This window comes from Eriocheir sinensis, chromosome 19, assembly GCF_024679095.1.
Source record: "Eriocheir sinensis breed Jianghai 21 chromosome 19, ASM2467909v1, whole genome shotgun sequence".
In the NCBI taxonomy this organism is placed as follows: domain Eukaryota; kingdom Metazoa; phylum Arthropoda; class Malacostraca; order Decapoda; family Varunidae; genus Eriocheir; species Eriocheir sinensis.
In genome coordinates, this window is record NC_066527.1 from 6,971,387 (window position 1) to 6,995,117 (window position 23,731).

The 23,731-nt window shown below is 38.3% G+C and overlaps 1 protein-coding gene and 1 long non-coding RNA gene across 9 annotated transcripts in view; one reads left to right on the top strand and one right to left on the bottom strand.

The window, feature by feature from the left end:
• The window catches only part of LOC127000634 (eukaryotic translation initiation factor 4E-binding protein Mextli-like), an 88,366-nt gene extending 64,940 nt beyond the window's left edge, over window positions 1-23,426 (top strand). For 2 of the 7 annotated variants that reach the window (XM_050864570.1, XM_050864573.1), the window contains 3 exons: window positions 490-707; window positions 13,635-13,718; window positions 15,416-23,426. In XM_050864570.1, coding sequence (XP_050720527.1) covers window positions 490-707; window positions 13,635-13,718; window positions 15,416-15,523 — 410 coding nt within the window. In that variant the 3' untranslated portion in view covers window positions 15,524-23,426. The remainder of the gene's footprint in view (window positions 1-489; window positions 708-13,634; window positions 13,719-15,415) is intronic. The other 5 variants (XR_007754359.1, XR_007754361.1, XR_007754360.1 and 2 more) reach the window with 5 other exon arrangements.
• LOC127000635 (uncharacterized) overlaps window positions 2,857-23,731 on the bottom strand; it is an 86,007-nt gene continuing 65,132 nt past the window's right edge. Inside the window, exons 3-5 of one of the 2 annotated variants that reach the window (XR_007754362.1) lie at window positions 13,557-13,743; window positions 11,157-11,361; window positions 2,857-7,398 (exon numbers count right to left, since the gene is read on the bottom strand). This is a non-coding gene — a long non-coding RNA (uncharacterized LOC127000635). The remainder of the gene's footprint in view (window positions 7,399-11,156; window positions 11,362-13,556; window positions 13,744-23,731) is intronic. The other variant, XR_007754363.1, reaches the window with a different exon arrangement.

Consider the following 23,731-nt stretch of genomic DNA (forward strand, 5'->3'; position numbering starts at 1 on the left):
TGACATAGACTTGAAGATAACAGATGAACATGAGAAAGAGAAATGTTAATCCGCACCAAATCAAAACTCATCAGATAGCAAAAAAATCTCCAATAAATCAATGGTAGACGGTGACTCTCCTTTTTAGCTGACATAGTACACTTGAAGATAATAGATGAACAAGAGAAAGAGGAATATTAATCCGCACCAAATCAAAACTCATCAGATAGCAAAAACTCTACGATAAGTCAATGACAGCCGGTGACTCTTGTATTTAGTTGACATAGTAGACTTGAAGATAACAAATGAGCATGAGAAAGAGAAATGTTAATCCGCACCAAATCAAAACTCATCAGATAGCAAAAAAATCTCCAATAAATCAATGGTAGACGGCGACTCTCCTTTTTAGCTGACATAGTAGACTTGAAGATAATAGATGAACAAGAGAAAGAGGAATATTAAATAGTATCACATCAAACCCCGATAAATCAACGCGACTCTTTCTCTCAGATGAGGAGGACATGCCAGGAGCCACCACCACCAACACCACCTCCACCCTGCTTGACGCCGCCCCTGACCAACCACAACCGGTCTCACCACCGTCACCACCACTGCGTCGTTATTACACCCGCGACTTTCTGGTGAAGTGCGCCGACTCACCACTCAGCCAGAGGACGCCGGTCAACTGGTCGATGGTGGTGAGGCAGACGCCCGTGGTGATGAAAAAGGTGCAGTGCTGTTAGGGGAGGCGGGGAGAGGGTGGTGATGAGGGACTAACACTGATGATGGTGATGATAGCTTTGTGTGTGTGTGTGTGTGTGTTTTCTTGTCCTGGTGATTATTGACTAGCATTGATGGTTGTGGTAGTCAATGGTAATGATGCTAACAGTGGCTGGCTACTAGTGTGTGTGTGTGTGTGTGTGTGTGTGTGTTTTCCCGTTCTGGTATTTCTATATAAGTTGGTTTTCTTTATAGGATGAGGAGAAAGAGAGATGAGGGTTAGAGGAGGAAGAGAAGATGAAGGTTGCAGATTAGAATATAACTTTCCAAGGAGGAGGAGCATAGGAATGAAAGGAAAAACAATTGGAGTCTGGTACAAAATGGAACAATGAAGAGGAAAAATGCGGGCTTTTTTTCACATTTGTTACCTTTTTTATTGAACTGACTCCTCTGCTGAAAAAAAAGATGACAAAGAGAAGGAGAAAGATCTGCATTAGCTGAATATTCATGTGGAGAGATCAGATTGATGTAGTTGAGGCAAACTAGTTAAGAGTCAGATTGGCAGAGTTAATAAAGATAAATAAAGATTGGTAAGGAGTTAGTATAGATTAAGAATGAGTTAGATTAGCATAGTTAGTATAGATTGGTAAGGGCAGTAAATTGGTAAAGGGTTAGTAAAAAAGTATGTTGGCTAGTTCCTATGCACTTTTAAAATTTCTCCTCATACTCGGGAAAACGGTAGTGTGTGAAGGATTGGGTCATGTATTGCAGCGACCCCCCAGACCTCTTCTCTGTAGCCCCCCCACCATAGCTGGGCGTTATCGTGATACTTTATCATTGATAACAAAATCAGGTTATCGGCCATCCGCTACTTATATAAATCTATATCGGTATCTCCGTTACTTTTGTAACCAAACTTGCGATAATTGCTACTTTTTTCCACCACTCAGAAAAAAAACGTTGTCTCCTCCCTACTGCGCATGCGTGGCCCAGGCGCCCAGTGTTGTATGAAAACACTTCGGGGTATGAAATATCTTCGGTGAAGACATTTCATGCTTAGATCATCTACATTAAAACACTAGGTTATTTTTTTTATGTTTGACTCAAAAATCAATATATCAAAGAGAAAAATCATTTAACTTTGTCCAAAAAATGATTATTCACTGCCTCAAATTTGATATTCCATATTCGTTTAATGAGCATGCCATGGTAAGCACCCAGTGTTGTGTTATTTGGTGTCCCATCGTCAAAAGCTGACGCTTTTGTTTGCAAAACACTGGTCTCTCGTGAACTATGCATGTTCAGACCAGTAAGCGTAGCCCTGTACAGTCTCACAAAGCTTTTTAACATATTAAGAGTAGTTGCTGGAAGGCTGAATCAGACATACAGTACCACCTCCTCGCTGTTTCTAGAACGACACTCTGTACATATTAATACAACTCGTACAGTGTGTCATTCTAGAAACAGTGGGGATGGTGGTAGTGGTACTGTGTCTGGTTCAGCCTTCCAGCAACTCTTAATTACGGTTATAAAGCTTTGTGAGACTGTACAGGTCTACGCTTGCTGGTCTGAGCATGCACAGTTCACGACAGACCAGTGTTTGTAAACAAAAGCGCCAGCTTTTGACGGTGGGGACGCCAAATAACACAACGCCGGTTCAGGCGTTTCTAGTATTACCGTCCATATGTACGTGGCAACGTGTAGTTTTCAGGTTTTGTAAGTTTTCTAAAATACAGATCATGAAAATTTGAATTCATTTATGTTTTTTTATTTGAAATATCAGTATAGTATCGTTTTTGCCTATCGGACTTATCGCTAGCTAGTATCGGAATTGTGGATTTATATCGGGTATCGGTTATCGCCTATATTTGTGTCTCCAGTTAACGAATATTGGTTATCACCGATAAGGTTTTCCATTATCAGTTATCGGTTATCGGGAATAAGGTTTTCTGTTATCATGCCCAGCTATGCCCCCCCACCCTCCCAGCTTGACTGAGCATACTATTAGGGGATACTGACTGGATAATGTGGATGTTGTATGATGTATTAACTGCTTTGTAACTAATGCAACAAAACCTCCTTCTGTGATGTCAAAGATCTCGGTGACTGTAGAGCGACTTACAGTGTATGCACACAAGGCAAAGTCTAATTTATTTAATAATCACAGTGTATGCACACAAGGCAAAGTCTAATTTATTTAATAATCACAGTGTATGCACACAAGGCAAAGTCTAATTTATTGAATGATTATTAAGACTGAGTACAGGGGGATGTAATTTTCAATGGATGCTGCCATTTTTATAGAACTACTTCTTTATACTTTTCCAGAGGGTAAAAAAAATTCTCAGACATATTATTTCTTTAAGGGATGAACTTCTAGAGTGATAATTCTTTGTTTGGAAGGTTACTACTACTACTACAACAACTGTTCTAAGATTGTTTAATTTCCTTAACTAAACAAATTGCTTTAGGGAGGATTGCTGACTTTCTTGTGAGTGCATACAGTAATCTTGCATAAGAAAACAGATGAATGCAAACTGTTGTTGTTAGTGTTGTTGATGGATGATGTACGTACTAACTGCTTTGTACCCGGCAACGCCTTAAAACCTGCCTGACTCCTGCCTGGATGTTGTGTAGCTGTTAGTAATTGAAACATTACCATGAAAGGTCATCTCGGATTTTAATATACAATGGTAAGGAAAATAAAATGTTTAGCATCTTAATGGTTACTGTATATGTGTGTGTGTATGTTTGTGTGTGCATGTTTACCTATGTGAGCTTTTACAGAGAGAATATATTACTACACATTTAAGTTATGAGAGTTCACAGAGAGGAGAGGCATGTTCTGGAGTAGTGGCACGGATTACATTTAATCAAGCAATATCAAGATTAGTCACCTGTTCCTCCACACTTTGCTTTCCTGCCCTTCCCTCGGCCATTAAATTAGAAATGTTACAATGTCCCTGGGTGAAGTAATGTTAACCTCCTGCACCGCACAGGTTGTGGAGGGCTGTATTACTAGGCTAATTCACACTGGACGGGTAACATAAGGCAGTAAATGGCGTTGGTGACTGCAGTCATTGCATCAATATAGACCCAATGGAATGTGTGTGGCTCCAGGTGGTCATACCCATGTCACCTTCCCTTTTTTAAACTTATATTTAGCTTACCTGCTCTTCCTCCGGCTGCTGTGGGCAGAGCTACGGCCTTGGCTTTGAACGGTTAACTTTTCCCTGATGTTGACGTCATCTTGTGCACGTCAGCCTCCCTGCAGCCACTCCAGGGTTGGCGGTGTTGCTGCTCTAGGCCAGGCCGGACACAAGTACCTGCTGCATGAGAGTAGAAATAGTACACGAGCCTGCAAGGTGGAAATACAAATACATAGAGCAAGAACCTGTTAGATGCAAATAGAAGTAGAACAAAAAAATAATAATAGCTTATGAGCCTGCATGACAGAAACATTGGTGTGTATTACAGGAACTCACCAGATGAACACAGTTATAGACTAGCAGTCTGGCAGATAGAAATGTTAGTACAAGCACTGTCAGATGAAAATGGTAGCAGCAGTTAAGTCATTAATAGAGGTTGAGCACATCTGTTAAAAGATAATGCAGAATGTCTAACAGGAACCATCTGTCATTATCAGAAACCGACTTACACTTCCAAGAAACTATACAGAAAAAATCATTCAACGGTTAATTTTTATTTTGTCGCAAGAGTTGAAAGGAAAACTATTAGCACTTGTTAGAAATTAAATCCCAATTGTCACAAGGATCAGGACGTGTTAATGCTGAGAACAATAGCTATATTGTATTGGCACCATATGATAAAAAAAAATTCAAATGTTAACTTTCATTTTATCAGAATAATAATAATAAAAAAAAAATCTGTTGGTTAGAAATTATATTCAAATTGTCACAAGAATACTCGGGATGTGGCAATACTGAGAACGATAGTTAGGAAGTGTTGGGACCAGATGATAACTACACTATACTTATGTGACACCCTCCTGTGAGCGTCTCAACAACTCATTAGGGCTAGATTTAGCGGCACCTTAGGCTTAAAACTCCTGCATATACTCAAGAAGAAACACAAAAATGATAAAAACATTGATACTCCTATTTTAGATAAGTTGTTATATGCTGTTTGCTGTCCTTTTTTTGTGTGTGTGCATGAACTAACTTTTGTTTTCCTGTGTGTGTGTGTGTGTGTGCTGACTGCTTTCTTATCATGTATGTTTAATTTTCCATGTGTGTGTGTGACTGCCTGGCTGTACATAAAGTTGAAGTATTTTCCCGTATCATTTCCTCCACACCTACGCACATAAACACACGTCCATCCACACACACATTCATTCACACAGATATTTCCAACCCCCAAACATAGTGAATATTTTCTTGGCCATTCACATGCGGATCAGTTTACTGTACCTTTACTATAGCTTTGGCTTAATTATGTGAGTGTGTATGAAACCAGTGCCTTTGTCCAGGTGTCATCTCCTCCAAAGAGAAATATAATAATTTATATATAAACAATAAAAAATCCCATTAAACTTTGTATGTATATAAAACTCAGTGTTAATATTATATAAACCACTGAGACAGGTGAGGCAAACCAATGACTTTGTAAAGGTAAAGGTAAAGTTGTGGGCTTGCACTACAGCTGTGTGTGGCCTTGGTGCTCACCTGCCTCACTGGCCCGGTGGTGGCAAGAACCCGTCACCCCGGCACACAGGGCCAGTGTGATGTCTGAGTTACCACAGCTTACCTTCCCCAAGTTTCCCCATGTTCTCATTTATTGACCAGTCCGAAAGGAAGGATGAACAGTTGGGTGCGCTACACACTGACTGCCTGGCCTGGGATTTGAACTCAGGCCCGGGCGTTCATAGTTGGGATGCGAACCACTGCATCATGGAGGCAGACACTGAGGCAGGACTCTGTAAAACTGACATGAATTAAAACTCAAACTATTGACAGTTACAGAGTGTAGCTTTACCACAACGAGGGAATGTACACAAACCCTCCTCAGTATTAAAGGGAGGAGTGAATAGTAACTGTGATCTCCATACAGCCAAAGTCCATTAATCCAAGTTCCACTAGTCGGAATATCCAGTGGCCTGAATTCATGTAAACAGAATTGAAATCCCACCCAAAATAAGTTTGGATTCTTGGAAACTTTCAGGAAAATTAGTAAAAAGTTAAAAATCTAGAGTGCAGGAAAAAAAACTTACTGTACATATATTAACACATTTTGCATGCACATACAGCATGAAACATGCACAGACATACACATAAAACAGACAAAGTTGAGCAAGTCTTTAAAAACTCACCCCATTCCTTCCACCACCCTGTCCCTGTCCCACTACCTTCCTTCGACAGAACTAGGCGGTCGTCGCCAATATGCACACACTTCCAATTAGTACTCACATCAGGAGGAAGCTACTCTGGCAAATCAATCCAAGTCATAAAAACAAACTACCATCAATGTACAGAATGTTCGTCAGTCTTTATTTTGATGATGTGCAGTTCATTGTCTTGCCTGCACAGAGATTTCCAGAGTAATTTTCCTTCATTAGAGCACTGAATGGAATAAGTGTGGAATAATTGCAAGATACAAAATACTTTATGAATGATCTGAATTGGGCCAACATGACCTGTGTGAATGCTGCCTTAAGCATGAATGTTGCTTTAAGTGTGAATGCTGCTGTAGTGTTAACTTGTAAGAGGTCAACCACGTATATATACAATACGTGAAGCCTGTGTTTACTGTCTGTGGTCACTTTATCGCTTCCTGTGGATTTGAAATTCCTCTAGCCACACTATTTATGTTTCTGGAAGTGCCTGGCATATATCAGTACAGTTTCCTGCCATTTGGACACAGAGGTAAGCCCCACTCCCCCCATTTCAAATTACATGGAACAAAATAAGAAAATTTGATTTTGGCTGACCTCTTACGGGTTAATGCTGCCTTAAGTGTGAATGCACCCTGTGCTGCCCTGAGTGTGAATACTGCCTTACGTGTGAATGCACCCTAAGGGTTGGGTCACACTGGGAGTAAGAAAGTGAACGAAAGCAAGTGGAGGTGAGAACCTTTTGAACCCTCCAACCATTGAAGGCAGCCTCGATGGCAACAGAGGGAGTCAGCAGGCTTTTGCATGAGTTTGCTGGGTCAGTAGGAGTGACATATCTTACATCATACACTAGATGGGCCATTTTGGTTGATACCGTCAGATGTAGCAATGATTGCAGAATTTCATACATTTATGAAAGTTTGGTTAAAATAAAGAGAAATTATGAAGCATTGAAGTCACAGAACTGCCCTGTAAATGTTTATAACTCATTTTACGTATGACTGCCATTCACAGTGCCTCTGGAATGAATACTAAAATAAACTATTTAATCTTTCAAAGAAAACTCTCTTGAACACTATTTTTCATAAAATGCCTTATAAAGTAAAGCACAGAGCTATTTATGAAAACAGTTCATGGTACCCTCACCTGTATTGATGGTGACTTGTTCACCAAGGTGGCGGCTGCGAGGGATGACAAATCCCTCCCAATGTGGACTGAAAACTTGTTTGGCTGCTCTCGCTCATGGTACATTCTTGCTCCCAGTGCAGCCATGGCCTTAGTGTGAATGGTAGCATGAACAAGCATGACAAGTCTTATAGCATGACCCTTCATACTAGTCCAGTAGAGTCCTGAATAGTGGAGATACAATGACATGATTTGTAGGAACTGCAAGATACAAAATACTTTATGAATGATCTGTTTGGGCAAGTGGGTCTGAAATTGCACGAGACACAGACTAAAATGAAGAAAACGGAGAAATAACAAATTGCAGGTGAAATTTAAATACCACAACCCAAAAATTGGTTATTGGATGGTGCAGAATCAAATACCATGAGTTTGTCTATTAATCAAATTCTCGCACTGTTTGGGACCTGACTGTACCTTGTTTTTGTTAGGTTAGTACTTTTGTTTGTTTCAGTGTTAGGAAAGTCCAAATATTATTGTTACTGTTTTTAGAAAGCTTGTTATTTTTTACTTTGTTGACCATTGATAAATTATACTATATACCTTATTTTTGTTAGTTTTGCAGATATCTTTTATACATCATATATTTTCTTACCTTTAGTTTTTTGCATCTAAAGAGTATGTTTAGCAATACACTCGCACCCTTCCAATTACTGTAAACAAGTAGGTATATACTTGTGTAAATTTATTTTTCTGAATGATTTTTTCAAGCCAGTTTTAAAGTGTGATTTTTCCATAGCTGGTGGTAAATTTTTGTGGGTCTTAAACTATTCTTCATTAATTTTCTAGTGGCATAAGTTATTCTCTCCTTGACTTTCTGGGGGTTCATATTCATTCCTTATTCACTAGCAGCATAAATTTCAATACCTTTCATTTTAGGAGTTTCAATTCAGTCAAATTATTATAAGGTCAACCTCAAAGAACGACTTAAACATGAATATTACTATTTTTAGAGTTACTCCTACTACGATAACTAATTCTACTACTAACATAATTACTACTGCTACCAATACTAACACTCCTACTACTACTACTACTATTACTACTTCTATACTTCTACCACTACTGCTACTACTACTACTACTACTACTTTTCTTGGGAGACTAATCTTCATTCAAACATCACCAGTCTTGCGTTGATACGACTCTTTCCGGAGACTGACTGACATTAAATCAAACACATAAACACCACTAGATCCCTTCCCTACCCGAGTACTAATTGGAAGGGTGCGTACTAATAGGCCACCGTACCCTATAGTGTGTTCCTTTATAAACTCCCTTTTGTTGCACGGACCAAAGACTCGTGATTGTTATGCCTCTTGTTGGTTGACCTTAATTTTTGTTTCTTTTGTTCTTGTCTTACCCAGAATACATGTAGAGGCTTGCTAATGCTTTGTGTTATTCCCCTGTAGCTGCTAGTGGATGCATTGGTGAGGAGGTGGATGAGTGGACACGTGGAAGAATTGTAAATAGGTGGATGATTGAAAAAGATGATGGATGATGAAAGATGGGTGGAGATGTGGAAGAATAAATAGGTGGATGAACTGATAAATAGGTGGATGAAGATGGTTGGATGTGTGGATGAATAGATAGGTGGATGAACTGATAAAGAGATGGTTGAATAAAAAGATGATGGATGAAGAAAGATGGGTGGAGATGGTTGCATGTGTGGAAGAATATATGGGTGGATGAGCTGATAGAGGTGGATGAAGATGGTTGGGTGTGTGGGAGATAGATAAGTGGATGAATAAAAAGTTGAAGATGGATGAAAGATGGGTGAGGATGGTTGGGTGTGTGGGAGATAGATACGTGGATGAATAAAAAGTTGAAGATGGATGGAGAAAGATGGGTGGAAGAGTATATAGGTGGATGAATGAATGAATAAGACTGGTGGATTGACAAATGAAGGGAAGGTTGAATGAATGAATAGTTATACATATGAAAAAAAAAAAATAATAGATATGAATGGATAGAAAAATAAGTGGATAGTTTAACAGATAATGGATGGAGTGATATTGGTAAACAGATGATACGGATATTGAAAAACAGAATATGATACTAAAAAGGAATAAAAAACAGATTATGAAACTCCTATTGTGAGGAACAAAATATGATGATAAAAAGGGATTATGAAATTTCTATAATGAAGACAAAATATGCTGAGGGATACAAAATACCAGAAATATGACATTCCGATGATGAAAACATGATGCTGAAAGAGTGAAAAAGACGCAAAATATGTGGTTCTGATAAAAACTGAGGATTCTTAACCCCTTGGCTGCAATTTCCTACAAGAAGACATCACCAAGTTACAGAAATGGAACAAAAAGTGGCTGCTACAATTTAATGAAGAAAAATGTAAAGTCCTGCACCTTGGGAGGGGATATCCAGCATACCAATACCACATGGGAAACACTCCACAATCCACCACAGAGGCAGAGAAAGACCTGGGAGTATATGTTACCAGGCTACCAGTGAAAGTGAAATCCGTGCCAATTGCAGCGGACGGGTTAATTGTACTAAAAGTTTCTGATATATGGAGCTTCTGTAATGAAAATGAAAATATGATATAACTAAAAAGGGATAAAGAAGGACTCTCCAAATATGCAGTTTTGATAATGAAAAAACAGATGATAAAAATACAAACATACCAAACGGCCAGAATATGAGACACTTAAAAAAAGATGCTGAAAGTGAGTGAGTGATGGATTGACGAGTGAACAGTCAGATTGATGAATGGAAGGGTGGTTGATTGACTGGACTAAAATCGTGGCGCTGCAACTGCACTGGTCATATGGCGCCGAATAAAATGATCTCGTATAAAATCGTAAAATTATAAAAAGTTAAAAGTCGTAAAATTCTGAAAAGTCATTGAAGGGTGGATAAAAGATGAACGGAAGACTAGATCAATGAATGTAGGAATAAAGAAAAGAGGATGTGGATAAAGAGATAGTGGATGAAAAGATGGAAGGACAGAAACTATACAGATGGATGAAAACTATAAATTGTTGGATAGATGAATAAAAAAGATGGGTGGATGGATGAATGGATGTATAGATCAATGAATATATGATGATGTTTTCTAAGGGTTCATGCCAGCCCATAATCCACCCTCGCCTCCTCACGCCCCCCACCCCCGCAGAGCACGTGTCCCTGTCGTTAATGCGCCACTGCTCCTACATTCATTGATTTTTAATTTTTTTTTACAGTAAAGGAAACAGCTCAAGGGAAAAAAAATAATGAAGAAAAAGCTGCAAATCACTGCTTCTATAAAAAAAAAAGTTAAGAGGAGTGGCCAAAAGAGAGGTCAATTTCAGGAGGAGAGGTGTCCTGATACTCTCCTCTTGAAAGACAGACACACATTGCACAATAAAAAGCCGCTCGTCCAAACTCAGCTAGTCAGAATTTTTAATAGTAGTTGAAATTTAAGCAAAAAGGAAATTATAATCCCCCTAAAATAAGTCTTGAATTCTTGATGACGAAATTGGAATCCCCCCCAAAATACCAGCAGGACTTCTTCAAAACACAAAATCATAATACTGAAAATAGGTAAATTCTTGAAGCCTCCCCAAATATATGACAGAATTCTTGAAGGAAATAAGCCATAAAAAAACTTTATTCTGAATTCATGCAAACAGGAAATTATGTCCCCCAAAATAAATCAAAATTCTTGAAGACAGTAAATCACTATCCAACAATACCCCCCAAAAAATTAGTCTGAAATCTGGAGTGCAGGAAATTATCAGAAAACTACAGATTAGTGAACTTTGCCTGCAACCTGTGAGGCCAAATAATAGGCAATCAGCAGTGATATTAATTAACTCCTTAACACAAATATAACTGACAACAAATACTAAAATTACTAACTGGTGTAACAACAAAAAGAGTCAGATCATAAATTATGCAAAAATGGTGAGACTAACCCAGAAATCATTAACCCGTCCGCTGCGATTGGCACAGATTTGGCTTTCACTTGTAGCCTAGTATCATACACTCCCAGGTCTTTCTCTGTCTCCGTGGAGGATAGTGGAGTGGAGTGGTATTGCTCTGCTGGATATCCCCTCCCAAGGTGCAGGACTTTACATTTTTCTTCATTGAATTGTAGCAACCACTTTTTGTTCCATTTCCCTGCGAGACAAAATGAATGAAAAGAATGCAGAGTAAGGAAGAATTAGCGTACTGATTTTTCATGAGAGTCTGAGTGTAGAAAAGGAAGAATTTAATTAGACCGACTTTTCCCGAGACACAAAATGCATGAAGAGAATGTGCAGTAAGGAAGAATTAGCGTACTGATTTTTCATGAGTCTGAGTGTAGAAAAGGAAGAATTTACGGATTGCCTTTCCCCGAGAGACAAAATGAATGAAAAGAAAGTAGAGTAAGGAAGAATTAGCGGACTGATTTTTCATGAGAGTCTGAGTGTAGAAAAGGAAGAATTTAGACCGACTTTTCCCGAGACACAAAATGCATGAAGAGAAAATGCCTTAAGGAAGAATTAGCGGACTGATTTTTCATGTGTCTGAGTGTAGAAAAGGAAGAATTTATGGATCGCCTTTCCCCGCAAGACAAAATGAATGAAAAAAATGTAGAGTAAGGAAGAATTAGCGGACTGATTTTTCATGAGAGTCTGAGTGTAGAAAAGGAAGAATTTAGACCGACTTTTCCCGAGACACAAAATGCATGAAGAGAATGTGCAGTAAGAAAGAATTAGTGGACTGATTTTTCATACGAGTCTGAGTGTAGAAAAGGAAGAATTTACGGATCGCCTTTCCCCGTGAGACAAAATGAATGCAGAGTTAGGAAGAATGAGTGGACTGATTTTTCATGAGAGTCTGAGTGTACAAAAGGAAGAATTTATGAATCGCCTTTCCCCGCGAGACAAAATTAATGCAGAGTTAGGAAAAATGAGCGGACTGATTTTTCATGAGAGTCTGAGTGTAGAAAAGGAAGAATTTACGGATCGCCTTTCCCCGCGAGACAAAATGAATGAAAAGAAGGTAGAGTTAGGGAGAATGAGCGGACTGATTTTTCATGCGTCTGAGTGCAGAAAAAGAAGAATTTAGACCAACTTTCCGTGAGAGACAAAATACATGAAGAGAAAATGCAGTAAGGAAGAATTAGCGTACCGATTTTTCATTCGAGTCAGAATGTAGAAAAGGAAGAATTTAGATTGACTTTTCCCGAGAGACAAAATGCATGAAGAGAAAATGCAGTAAGGAAGAATTAGCGGACTGATTTTTCATGTGTCTGAGTGTAGAAAAGGAAGAATTTATGGATCGCCTTTCCCCGCAAGACAAAATGAATGAAAAAAATGTAGAGTAAGGAAGAATTAGCGGACTGATTTTTCATGAGTTCGAGTGTAGAAAAGGAAGAATTAACGGACTGATTTTTCATGAGTTTGAGTGTAGAATAAGGAAGAATTAGTGGACTGATTTTTCATGAGTTTGAGTGTAGAAAAGGAAGAATTTACGGATCACCTTTCCCTGCAAGACAAGAGGAATGAAAAAAATGTAGAGTAAGGAAGAGTTAGCGGACTGATTTTTCATGAGTTTGAGTGTAGAAAAGGAAGAATTTACGGATCGCCTTTCCTCGAGAGACAAAATGAATGAAAAGAAAGTAGAGTAAGGAAGAATTAGCGGAGTGATTTTTCCTGAGTGTGTGATTTGCCAACATATCACCGACCATAAAATTACTCCTTCAGTCTATGTATATAATGCCAGAAATATAAAGAGGAAGAAAATACATACACACGAGAGATTTTAGTGCACTGGTGTCATTGCTAATGTGGCGGCGGTACTGTTGAAGCTGTTATTGAGTATGAAAGTGTGATAATTTAAAATGTCAACAACGTGATGATTTTCAGTTACTTTAAAGTTATCCACACTGTTAATTAAAGGTGCAGCGGGGATCAGGTTTCTTAATGGTCCCTCCAAGCGAGAAAAATGAGAAAAAATCACCCCTCACACAAACCATTTCATAATATATATCAAAGCATTTGTGTTCAGATTATGTATCATCTATTTTTGAGGGTTTATATCCTGGTGCAAATTTGGCCCGTCGCTTCTACGTGGTAAAGCCACAAATTTGGCCCGTCGCTTCTACACAGTAAAGCCACAAATTTGGCCCTACTCCTGTTTTTTTGTTGCTTATGTGTCTGTATGCTTTGTTGCTTGTGATGAGCTTGCTTTTTCTCATTATTGTTTTCTTTTTTTTGCCCATGAGTTGTTTCCTTTACTGTAAGAAAAAAAAAAAAGTGCTTGGAAAAAGAGCGAAAGAGCAGCTTGAGACAGAATGGATGTCTAGTTTGATGCTTCGTCTGCAGTACCTCAAAGGGCGGGTCTTGGAGTGTGTGTGGCCTGGCTCCTCGACCCCTGTGTAACCGCTGTCTCTCTTTTCTCCTCAGAGCTGGCAGTACTTGGCCGGCGTAACAGCGACTCTGACTGAGCAGGGGGACATGGCCCTCAACGGCACACCTTCATACCTGCAGGTGAGGCGCCCCCTACCTTCTGTACCTGTGGGGGGATGAGATATGTCAAAATAATGCACAACACAACACTGCATCGTAAGGACACAAACATAAAGCAGATTTAACCTGTCCGCTGCGATTGTCACAGATTTGGCCTTCACTGGTAGCCTGGTAACATAAACTCCCAGGTCCTTCTCTGCTTCTGTGGTGGATAGTGGAGTGTTTCCCATGTGGTATTGGTATGCTGGATATCCCCTCCCAAGGTGCAGGACTTTACAGTTTTCTTCATTGAATTGTAGCAGCCACTTATTGCTCCACTCCTGTAGCTTGGTGATGTCTTCTTGTAGGAAATCCGCAGCCAAAAGATTAAGTATTGTATGGAATCCTTCAGTAAAGTAGGAGTAAAGAAATACATCCCCATCCACAAGGTGCTCTCATAGGTAATGCTTAAGTCTTAGAAGAAAGCTGTTACAATACAACTGCCATCACAGCACTGGTAATGGACATATTCCAGTGGTGTATTGTTTAGCATGCATATCTTCCAACCTGCAGTGTTCAAAGTGTACAGCATTGCCAGAGGTGTTGGAGTGAGGTTCAACCCTTAGACGGCAGTGGAACTCTGTACACATGGTCCAAAATTCAGTCAGTCTGTTTTGTATGGCAGAAACATAACAACACTTCCAGATTGCGGTAGAATCTATATATAGACGATAGTTAAAACATCCATTATGCGGTGTAACTATATTTATGCTATGGCCATGAGATTGGCAGCGACTATTCATTTTTGGGGAGCTACTCTTTGAATACTGCTGCCGTCTCTTTCAAACAACGAAAGGCTTAGTGATTTTAATTTTGAACCTGTTAACTGACCTGATTGTAATGTTGATCCTAATGAGTAGGAATCTTCTGGCTGACTAACTAAGAGAATCATAGCCTGTCCAGCCCCACAAGGGAAAAAGTGGACATTAAACGAAAAGACTAAGAAAAGAAAATGACAGAGACTCATAGCCCGTCCAACCTCACAGGGGAAAAAGTGGACATTAAACGAAAAGACTAAGAAAAGAAAATGACTAACTGAGACACTCGTAGCCCATCCAACCTCACAAGGGAAAAAGTGGACATTAAACGAAAAGACTAAGAAAAGAAAATGACTAACTGAGACACTCGTAGCCCATCCAACCTCACAAGGGAAAAAGTGGACATTAAACGAAAAGACTAAGAAAAGAAAATGACTAACTGAGACACGCGTAGCCCCACCAACCTCACAAGGGAAAAAGTGGACATTAAACGAAAGACTAAGAAAAGAAAATGACTAACTGAGACACGTCCAACCTCAGAAGGGAAATAGTGGACATTAAACGAAAAGACTAAGAAAAGAAAATGTCTATCTGAGACACATCCAACCTCACAAGGGAAAAAGTGGACATTAAACGAAAAGACTAAGAAAAGAAAATGACTAACTGAGACACGTCCAACCTCACAAGGGAAAAAGTGGACATTAAACGAAAAGACTAAGAAAAGAAAATGACTAACTGAGAGACTCGTAGCCCGTCCAACCTCACAAGGGAAAAAGTGGACATTAAACGAAAAGACTAAGAAAAGAAAATGACTAACTGAGAGACTCGTAGCCCGTCCAACCTCACAAGGGAAAATATGGCCATTAAACAAAAAGAATAAGAAAAAGGAGACTGACTAACTGATTGGCTTGTGTCTTACAGGCGTGTGACCTGGAGGACGGAACGGCACTGGCGAAGAAGGAGCTGACCTGGACGCTGATTCGCTCGCTGTCCATAGCCGAGGACGATGATAATGGCAACGCGTCCTAGTGTGTGTGTATTTACCTAGTTGTAATTTTACAGGGCCTGGGCTTACGCTCGTGTGGTCCCGTCTCCGTATCTATAATTATGTGTGTATGTGTGTGTATGTGAGTGTGTATTTACCTAGTTGTGTGTGTGTGTGCGTGTGTGTGGGTGTGTGCATCTGTATTGCTAAAGGTTTGATGTAATTTTGTAAGATTTATATAACTGGAAGAGTAGTATTAATAGTAATGAAGTAATAGTCTGTTTCTGTGTGTGTGTGTGTGTGTGTGTGTGTGTGTGTGTGTGTTGCTAAAGGTTTGATGTAATTTTGTAAGATTTATATAACTGGAATAGTAGTATTAATAGTAATGAAGTAATATATAGTGTGTGTGTGTGTGTGTGTGTGTGTGTTCTTACTTATCTGTACCTCTAGCAAAAAAGGTTAGAAATCCTTTTGTAAGATTTATATAACTGATCAAAGAGTAATAACCGCCACTAAATAATATATAGCATGTATGTGTGTGTGTGTGTGTGTTTGCATGTGTGTGTGTGTGTGTGTATGTTCTTACTTATCTGTACCTCTAGCGAAAAAGGTTAGAAATCCTTTTGTAAGATTTATATAACTGATCAAAGAGTAATAACCGCCACTAAATAATATATAGCATGTATGTGTGTGTGTGTGTGTGTTTGCATGTGTGTGTGTTTGCATGTGTGTGTGTGTGTGTGTGTGTGTGTGTGTGTGTGAGAGAGCGAATTCTTATCTGTTTATATTTTGACGAAATTGAGAAAAGCTCGTATGATGTCCTGTATTCTCATGTAGCCTGTGTATGTACGTATGTATGTAGGTTTGTGTGAGTGAGTGTGTGTGTGTGTGTGTGTGTGTGTGTGTGTGTGTGTGTGTGTGTGTGTGTGTGCGCTTGTGAACTTGAGTGTGTGTGTTCCTCGTGCCTTACTAAAAGACCCTTGTATGTATCGAGTCTATGGACCTTTAGAATGCTGTACAATATCATAAAACAGAACTTCTCACACCTTCCTTCATTACCATAAGTCCCTATGCATCTTCGTCTCTCACTTTTGCTGTTGTCTTATCTCTGTACTTGAGCTGCTATTTGTATTTACCTTCTATCATTATCATTATATACTGTAACCTCTCTCTCTCTCTTTTTCTGTAGGTCTAATTAACTGTCTATGTATCGTCTTGTTGTATATAGTACGTACCCGCGTATTCCTTCCGTTATTACTCAAGTCTACTGCCTCCTCTCTCCAAGTCTTTTTGTTTCCTAGTGGTTTTGTTGGAATATATAGAGTAGGTGTTCTTTCCCTCCTCTATCAGTTGGGTGCGTTATCTGTCTCTCTCTTAATCTTATAAATTCTCTACTATATATTTTGTTGTATGTTGTAGATGGACTTCCCTCTTAATATATCTTTTATGCATCATCTCTCCTCTCTCTTAATCTTATAAATTCTCTACTATATATTTTGTTGTATGTTGGAGGTGCATTTCCCTTCTAATATATCTTTTAAGCATCATCTGTCCTCTCTCTTAATCTTATAAATTCTCTACTATATATTTTGTTGTATATTGTAGATGGACTTCCCTTCTAATATATCTTTTATGCATCATCTGTCTCTCTCTTAATCTTATAAATTCTCTACTATATATTTTGTTGTATATTGTAGATGGACTTCCCTTCTAATATATCTTTTACGCGTCATCTTTCTCGCTTTCTTGGTCTTATAAAATCGTCTGCGTATTGTTAGTGTATTGCGTAGGTGGCTTTCTCTTATTGTCTTCATGAGTTGCCTGTCTCTTTCAAGGTCTTTAATTGTTTCTCTATATATATTGTAGGTGGACTTCCCTTCTAATATTTCCTTTATGCATCATCTATCTCGTGGTCTTGTGATGTGTCTGTGTATTGCTTTGTTGTGCCGAGTCGGTGCTTTTTCCTTCCTGTTATTTTCATGAATCGCCCGTCTCTTTCTAGGTCTCATAATTGCTTCTATATATATTGTTTTATTGTACAGTGTAGCTCCCATCCTCTTTTATTGTTTCCATGAATTGCCTCTCTCTCTTCCTGGGTCAAATTTTTCGGTGTAATTACGTTGTTTGGTTGTCTGTTGTAGGTGAACTTCCCTTCTTTTATTATGCTTATCACTTGTCTCCCTCTAGGCTCTTTTAATTGTCCAAATATATTGTTTTGCTGTATGATGTATGTATATGGGTGTTCGTGTTTCCCTCTGGGGTCCGTTGTGTCTCACTGTACTGTACATATGTAGGTCTGGGTGTTCTCTCTCGTCAAGTTGATTTTAATATATACAACATACATAGTCCTCTTTTTGTGTAGGGGAAAAGCTCAAGACTTACGGAAAATAATTTGTCACAAAGAATAAGTTTTCACATGGAGCCTAAATTACAAGCTACAAAAGAAGATGTAAACGTAGGAACAAGTTACATGTAGCGTGGATGGCGTGTGATTTACTGAGCACTGAAGTAAGTTAGAGGAGCCTTTCTGAGGTTTGATATAATGAGTGTTGAGAGTTGCAGAAAATGATATAAAGGCTCTTAATACAGAAGGAGATATAAAACTTTCATTAACTAAGTTTCAAGAAGATTTACTTGAATGTGACTTGGTGTGCTCTGAGGTAAGTTAAAGAACCTTTTATGGTGTGATATAAGGAGCAGATTTTTTTTTTTACAGTAAAGGAAACTGCTCAAGGGCAAAAAAAGAAAACAATGAAAAAAAGCCTTCAAATCATTGCTCCTAGAAAAAAAAGAGTTAAGAGGAGTGGCCAAAAGAGAGGTCAATTTCAGGATGAGAGATGTCCTGATGCTTTCCTCTTGATGATGTAAATGCCCTAATGAATAAATTATGATAATGGTCCTAAGGAGTTACGGAAGATATTAAAACTGTAAAGAATAAGTTACACGAAGCTTTAATGGATTGTGATGTAATGAGTTTTGAAGTAAGTTAGAAGAACCTTATTTTTGTTTAATATAATAAGATGATGATGTAAATAACTAATGAATAAGCCATGATAATGATTCTTAACCCCTTGACTGCGGATTTCCTACAAGAAGACATCACCAAGCTACAGGAATGGAACAAAAAGTGGCTGCTACAATGCAATGAAGAAAAATGTAAAGTCCTGCACCATGGGAGGGGAAATCCAGCATACCAGTACCACATGAGAAACACTCCACTATCCACCACAGAGGCAGAGAAAGACCTGGGAGTGTATGTTACCAGGCTACCAGTGAAGGCAAAATCCGTGCCAATCACAGCGGATGAGTTAAGTGTTGTAGAAGACATAAAAGTTCTAAAGAATAAGTTACAAGTCCTGAAAAGCTTTAATGGAGTAAGTTGAAATGCTAAATGGTTGTTCTTTCCATCTATGAGAAAAATAATTAGCTGCTCCAACATTTATATATAACTCAAGAATAATATAATGATAGTAATATATATAACTCCCCTATGTTGTGTATAGATAATATGAAGCCCCTAATAACATGCCTATCTGTGCACCAAAAATACATATAATAGAGGGTTAAGTCCATGCCAACATCCTCCCCAGTTTGTTAGGCTTCTTTTCTTTTTGTTTAGCCCTTAGACGGCAGTGAAACTATATAGAGACGGTCCAAAATTCAGGCAGTTTTGTATGGCAGAAATATAACAACACTTCCAGATTGCGGTAGAATCCATATACAGACGATAGTTAAAACATCTCTTATGAGGTGTACATATATTTAAGCTACGGTCCTAAGGTCGGCAGTGACTGTATATAGACGATTCACTTTCAGGAGCTACTCTTCAAATACTGCCTCCGTCTAAGGGTTAACGTCCTTATTTTCACAGAATTGGACGGACAAAGTGCCAGGCTATGAACCAAAATACATAATGCCAAGTTAGGTCCACGAACATACACCTCACAATCTTTCTTTCGCTGGGGAAGATGAGAAGTACCCAAAATACAGTGTTGAATAGGGTAAAACAATCGGATATAGTAAACCTGTATCTTGTGCCTTATAAAGAAGCTATACTTGAAGTGAACTATAATTGCCAAGAAAGATATGGCATTTTGAAAGTCATGAAATCAAGAGTGCGTTTAATTTCCAGGTTTGCTTCTATTATTGGTGTATAGCCGAGTATGTTAAAAGGGGCATCAAATGTATAATATATAGTGTGTGGCATGTATTTTCATATATATAGTCGGAAATCTTGTCTGTGTCGATGTACATTGTTTTGCGTATGAATGCAATAAATTAGCTTTTCATTGTGTTGGAGTGAAGGAAGCTTTTGCAGTGTGGGTGTGTGTGTGTGTGTGTGTAATAAAATGAAGCTGTCTTTGTATTGCAGATTAGATTGCGTAATTTGTGAGTGGGAGATTGGTCGTGAATTGATGATGTAATTATATGTTGAGTGTGTATGGAAGTAAGAAAATGAAGCTGTCTTTGTATTGCAGATTAGCTTGATTGACGTGTGAGTGGGAGATTGTATGTGAATTAAGGACGTAATTGTATGTTGAGTGTGTTTGGATGTAAGAAAATGAAGCTGTCTTTGTATTGCAGATTAGCTTGATTGACGTGTGAGTGGGAGATTGTATGTGAATTGAGGACGTAATTGTATGTTGAGTGTGTATGGATGTAAGAAAATGAAGCTGTCTTTGTATTGCAGATTGGCTTGAGTGACGTGTGAGTGGGAGATTGTATGTGAATTGATGATGTAATGTGTTGTGTCTATGAATGCAGCTATATGAAACCTTCTTTATGTTGCAGAAGAGAAAGCTTGTGTGTTCCGTGTGTTACATGTATGCTACTGATAAGATTTGTATTTTTTGTGTGTGACTGCAACAAATGAAGCCTTCTATGTATTGCAGAGAAGCAGGAAAACCATGTTGTTGATAATCCTGATATAAAGGATCGTATTATAAGACAATTCGCTGCCCAAGAACACATATTTGGCAAAGCTTTCGTAGGAGTTGTGGGAATTTCCAGGAGTAGTTTTATGACCCTGGTGGTAGTCAGACCCTTCTTCTGTACCGTGAACCTTAAGGAACACTCATTAGAACTCGACTGACTCCCTCTTTGACCTTTAGAAATAGCTGATGTGGGAAGCGAGTGTCTTATAATACCGAGCAAAGTGTCTAACTAGCGTGGTGATTATATTGCGCAGGAGTGAGTGTACTATCATTTTGTGTTATGCAAGAAATGGTGAAAAGTGTGCATGAATAAACGTACTGTGTCTATTTTGTGTTATGCAAGAAATGGTGAAAAGTGTGCATGAATAAACGTACTGTGTCTATTTTGGGTTATGCAAGAATTAAATGGTAAATATTTTGTGTAGGCATATATTTTGTAGCTCTTATTTGTGCTATGCAAGAAGTTATCACACTCTACAACTCTGCATATATAAATGTAGGTGCCAAATGAATAGACCTAAGGATGTTGTACTTGCCTCTACATCGCTATTATATTTTGTGTATAAAGGAAAAATATATGTGATGAAGCTCTCGTATTTATTTTTTGTCGAAATAAGAAAAAAGTTCGTGTATGTCATAGGGACATGTGTGTAGTTGTTTCCGTGCAAGTGATATATTTTCTATGCAGATGAAAAACAATGATGCAGCTCTTGTGTTATTTATATTTTGTGTCTCTATAGAGGAAAAAATATGTGCATGACTGATTGAGAATTTGTCAGGAGAATCACAATAATTTAACAGTGGATGATTTTTTTGGATGTAACTATACTTGTGAGTGCAAAAAGAATCAGTTAAGTGACTCATAACATTTGAATCCAGTGACGTTTATTTCCTTATCAGACTGGAGTGAGAGAAGAGTCAAACCTCGTTCATGGTGCCTTAAGACAAACTTGCAGGATTCTGGATATAAATAGAATTAGTAGAATCATATTTTTAACCCCTTGGCTGTGGTTTTCCTACAAGAAGACATCACCAAGCTACAGGAATGGAACAAAAAGTGGCTGCTACAATTCAATGAAGAAAAGTGTAGTCCTGCACTATGAGAGATGAAATCCAGCATACCAATACCACATGGGAAACACTCCACTATCCACTACAGAGGCAGAGAAAGACCTGGGAGTACATGTTACCAGGCTACCAGTGAAGGTCAAATCCGTGGCAATCGCAGTGGACGGGTAAACAGTTGAGCTATTTTTTACACAAACTGAGCAAGAAAAAAATAAATCAAACTCTATTAACAGAGCCTTAAAAATATTGGCATGATTGTGTATAAAAGGAATTATGTAGTTAAAGGAACCATAATATTTAAGTCCAGTGAGATATTTTTCTCTCAAACAGAGTAGCCTAGGTATAGTGGGCAAACTACATCCAGGGTGCCTTTGAGAATAAAACTTGCATGGCAGTGAATGTGACTCGTTTAAGATAATCATCATGTTTTAGTGAGCAATTTTTTCTCTTCTTTCTCCCTCAAGCAAAATGAGTAGAAATAAATGTCAAGAGCAAGAAAAAATAGGTCAAACTCTATCCACAGAACCTTAGAATATTTAAAAAAAAATTACGTAGTTAAAAGAACCATATGATATTTCCATCCATTGTGTTAATAAGAAAGTGTTTGCATGACTGAACACAAGGAGAAATAGCTATGAAAACCACAACATTCTAATCTATTTTTTCCCCAAACAACTTACACACAACAAAGCCCATTCATAATGCAGCAAAATGAAATATTTGCACGACTGAACAAAAAAAGAAATAGCCATGAGAATTGCACCACCATATTTTTTTTTCCAAACAAACTGTTCAGAAAAAAAGGCAGACCCATTCATAGTCTTAAATAAAAATATGTGCTGGCTTACTGAAAAAAATAGCTATGAGAACCACAAGATTTAATAATTTTTCTCTCACAAGCAGAGCAGAAAGAGGAAGTTACAATCTCGTTTATTGCAGGGGTGTGGAGTCGGTTAAAATTTTCCGACTCTGACTCCGGGAAATTTTAAAGTTGCGACTCCGACTCTGACTCCGACTCCGGCCCCCATGCCCCTCCCCCTCTATAGCAATTTTTTTTTTTTTTTTTTTTTAGATGCTGCCTTAGTGCTGGTAGACTCTCCTGAGGTCCTTTTTCTTACATGTATCTACATCCACATTACGTGTACTCTATGTAGACAACATCCAGATAATGTAAAAGAAAAAAACTTCACAGCCATATTACACGATAAAATTATATTAAGGAATCAGAGTCGGGGTTATTTTTACCGACTCCGACTCTGACTCCGGACAAAAGTAGCCGACTCCACAGCCCTGGTTTATTGTGGCTTTACATGATTATCAGTGTGAAGTTTCTCAAGTGGGCAGAGGCTTGGAATGTAACCCATCATGTTCCTTCCTTCTGCGTTGGAAAATCAGTTCTTGTTTTGGTTCTTATCATTTATAATTCCATAATTAATCTGCCTTAGAAAATTTGTTCTGGTTTTGGCTCTTGTTATACGTAAATCATAATTAGTTCCTGTTATCTGTAAAATGATAATTCGTAAAAGGTTTTAGCAATCTCACTCACAGGCATAACGAGATTTGCCTGAAGCTGAGGTATTTGTTGTAATTTCTTTTCATGTTGACTGAATGTGTATAAGAAAAAAAACTATGAATGAGTTAGGATGATTACCTGTACTACTTTAATGCCTTATATGGATAGTCAAATGAACAATGAGAAATTCTTTGAAGTGCACATAGATGTTTTCTGTAGCATTGTTGTTTGTAGTGATTATTATATTGTCACATACTGTATCCTTACGTGAACTAAACCATTGTACGGTCACTCTCGAGCAGGGTTTAAGAAGGTTTATGAAGGGTACAATGAAGAGATGGGCACTACATTGCTAAGATGCCGGTAATACAATGTTGGGAATTGACTGTGAATTTTTTTCATTGGCGAACGAATAAATTTTTATACTCAGCACAGGAATGAATTTGTCTCCTTGCTCATTTAGGTCATCCTCCTTAATCACTTCTTTAATCTTCTTATCCTCATTTTGGTCCAAGAACTGTCATCCTCCACTTAGCCTTATTAATATTTCTCATTATCATTATATTGCATTTATTTTTCTCAGTTTCATTCATTTGGTCTGAGCTTCATTATCGTCCATCTCGCCCTGAAGGGAACAAAACCTTAGAATAGGAACTCATTAGACACGAAGTCTCTCTTGCTAAGGCAGGTTATAAACGAGAGATTGACTGAAGAATGTGGAGGAAAGGAAAAGTAGT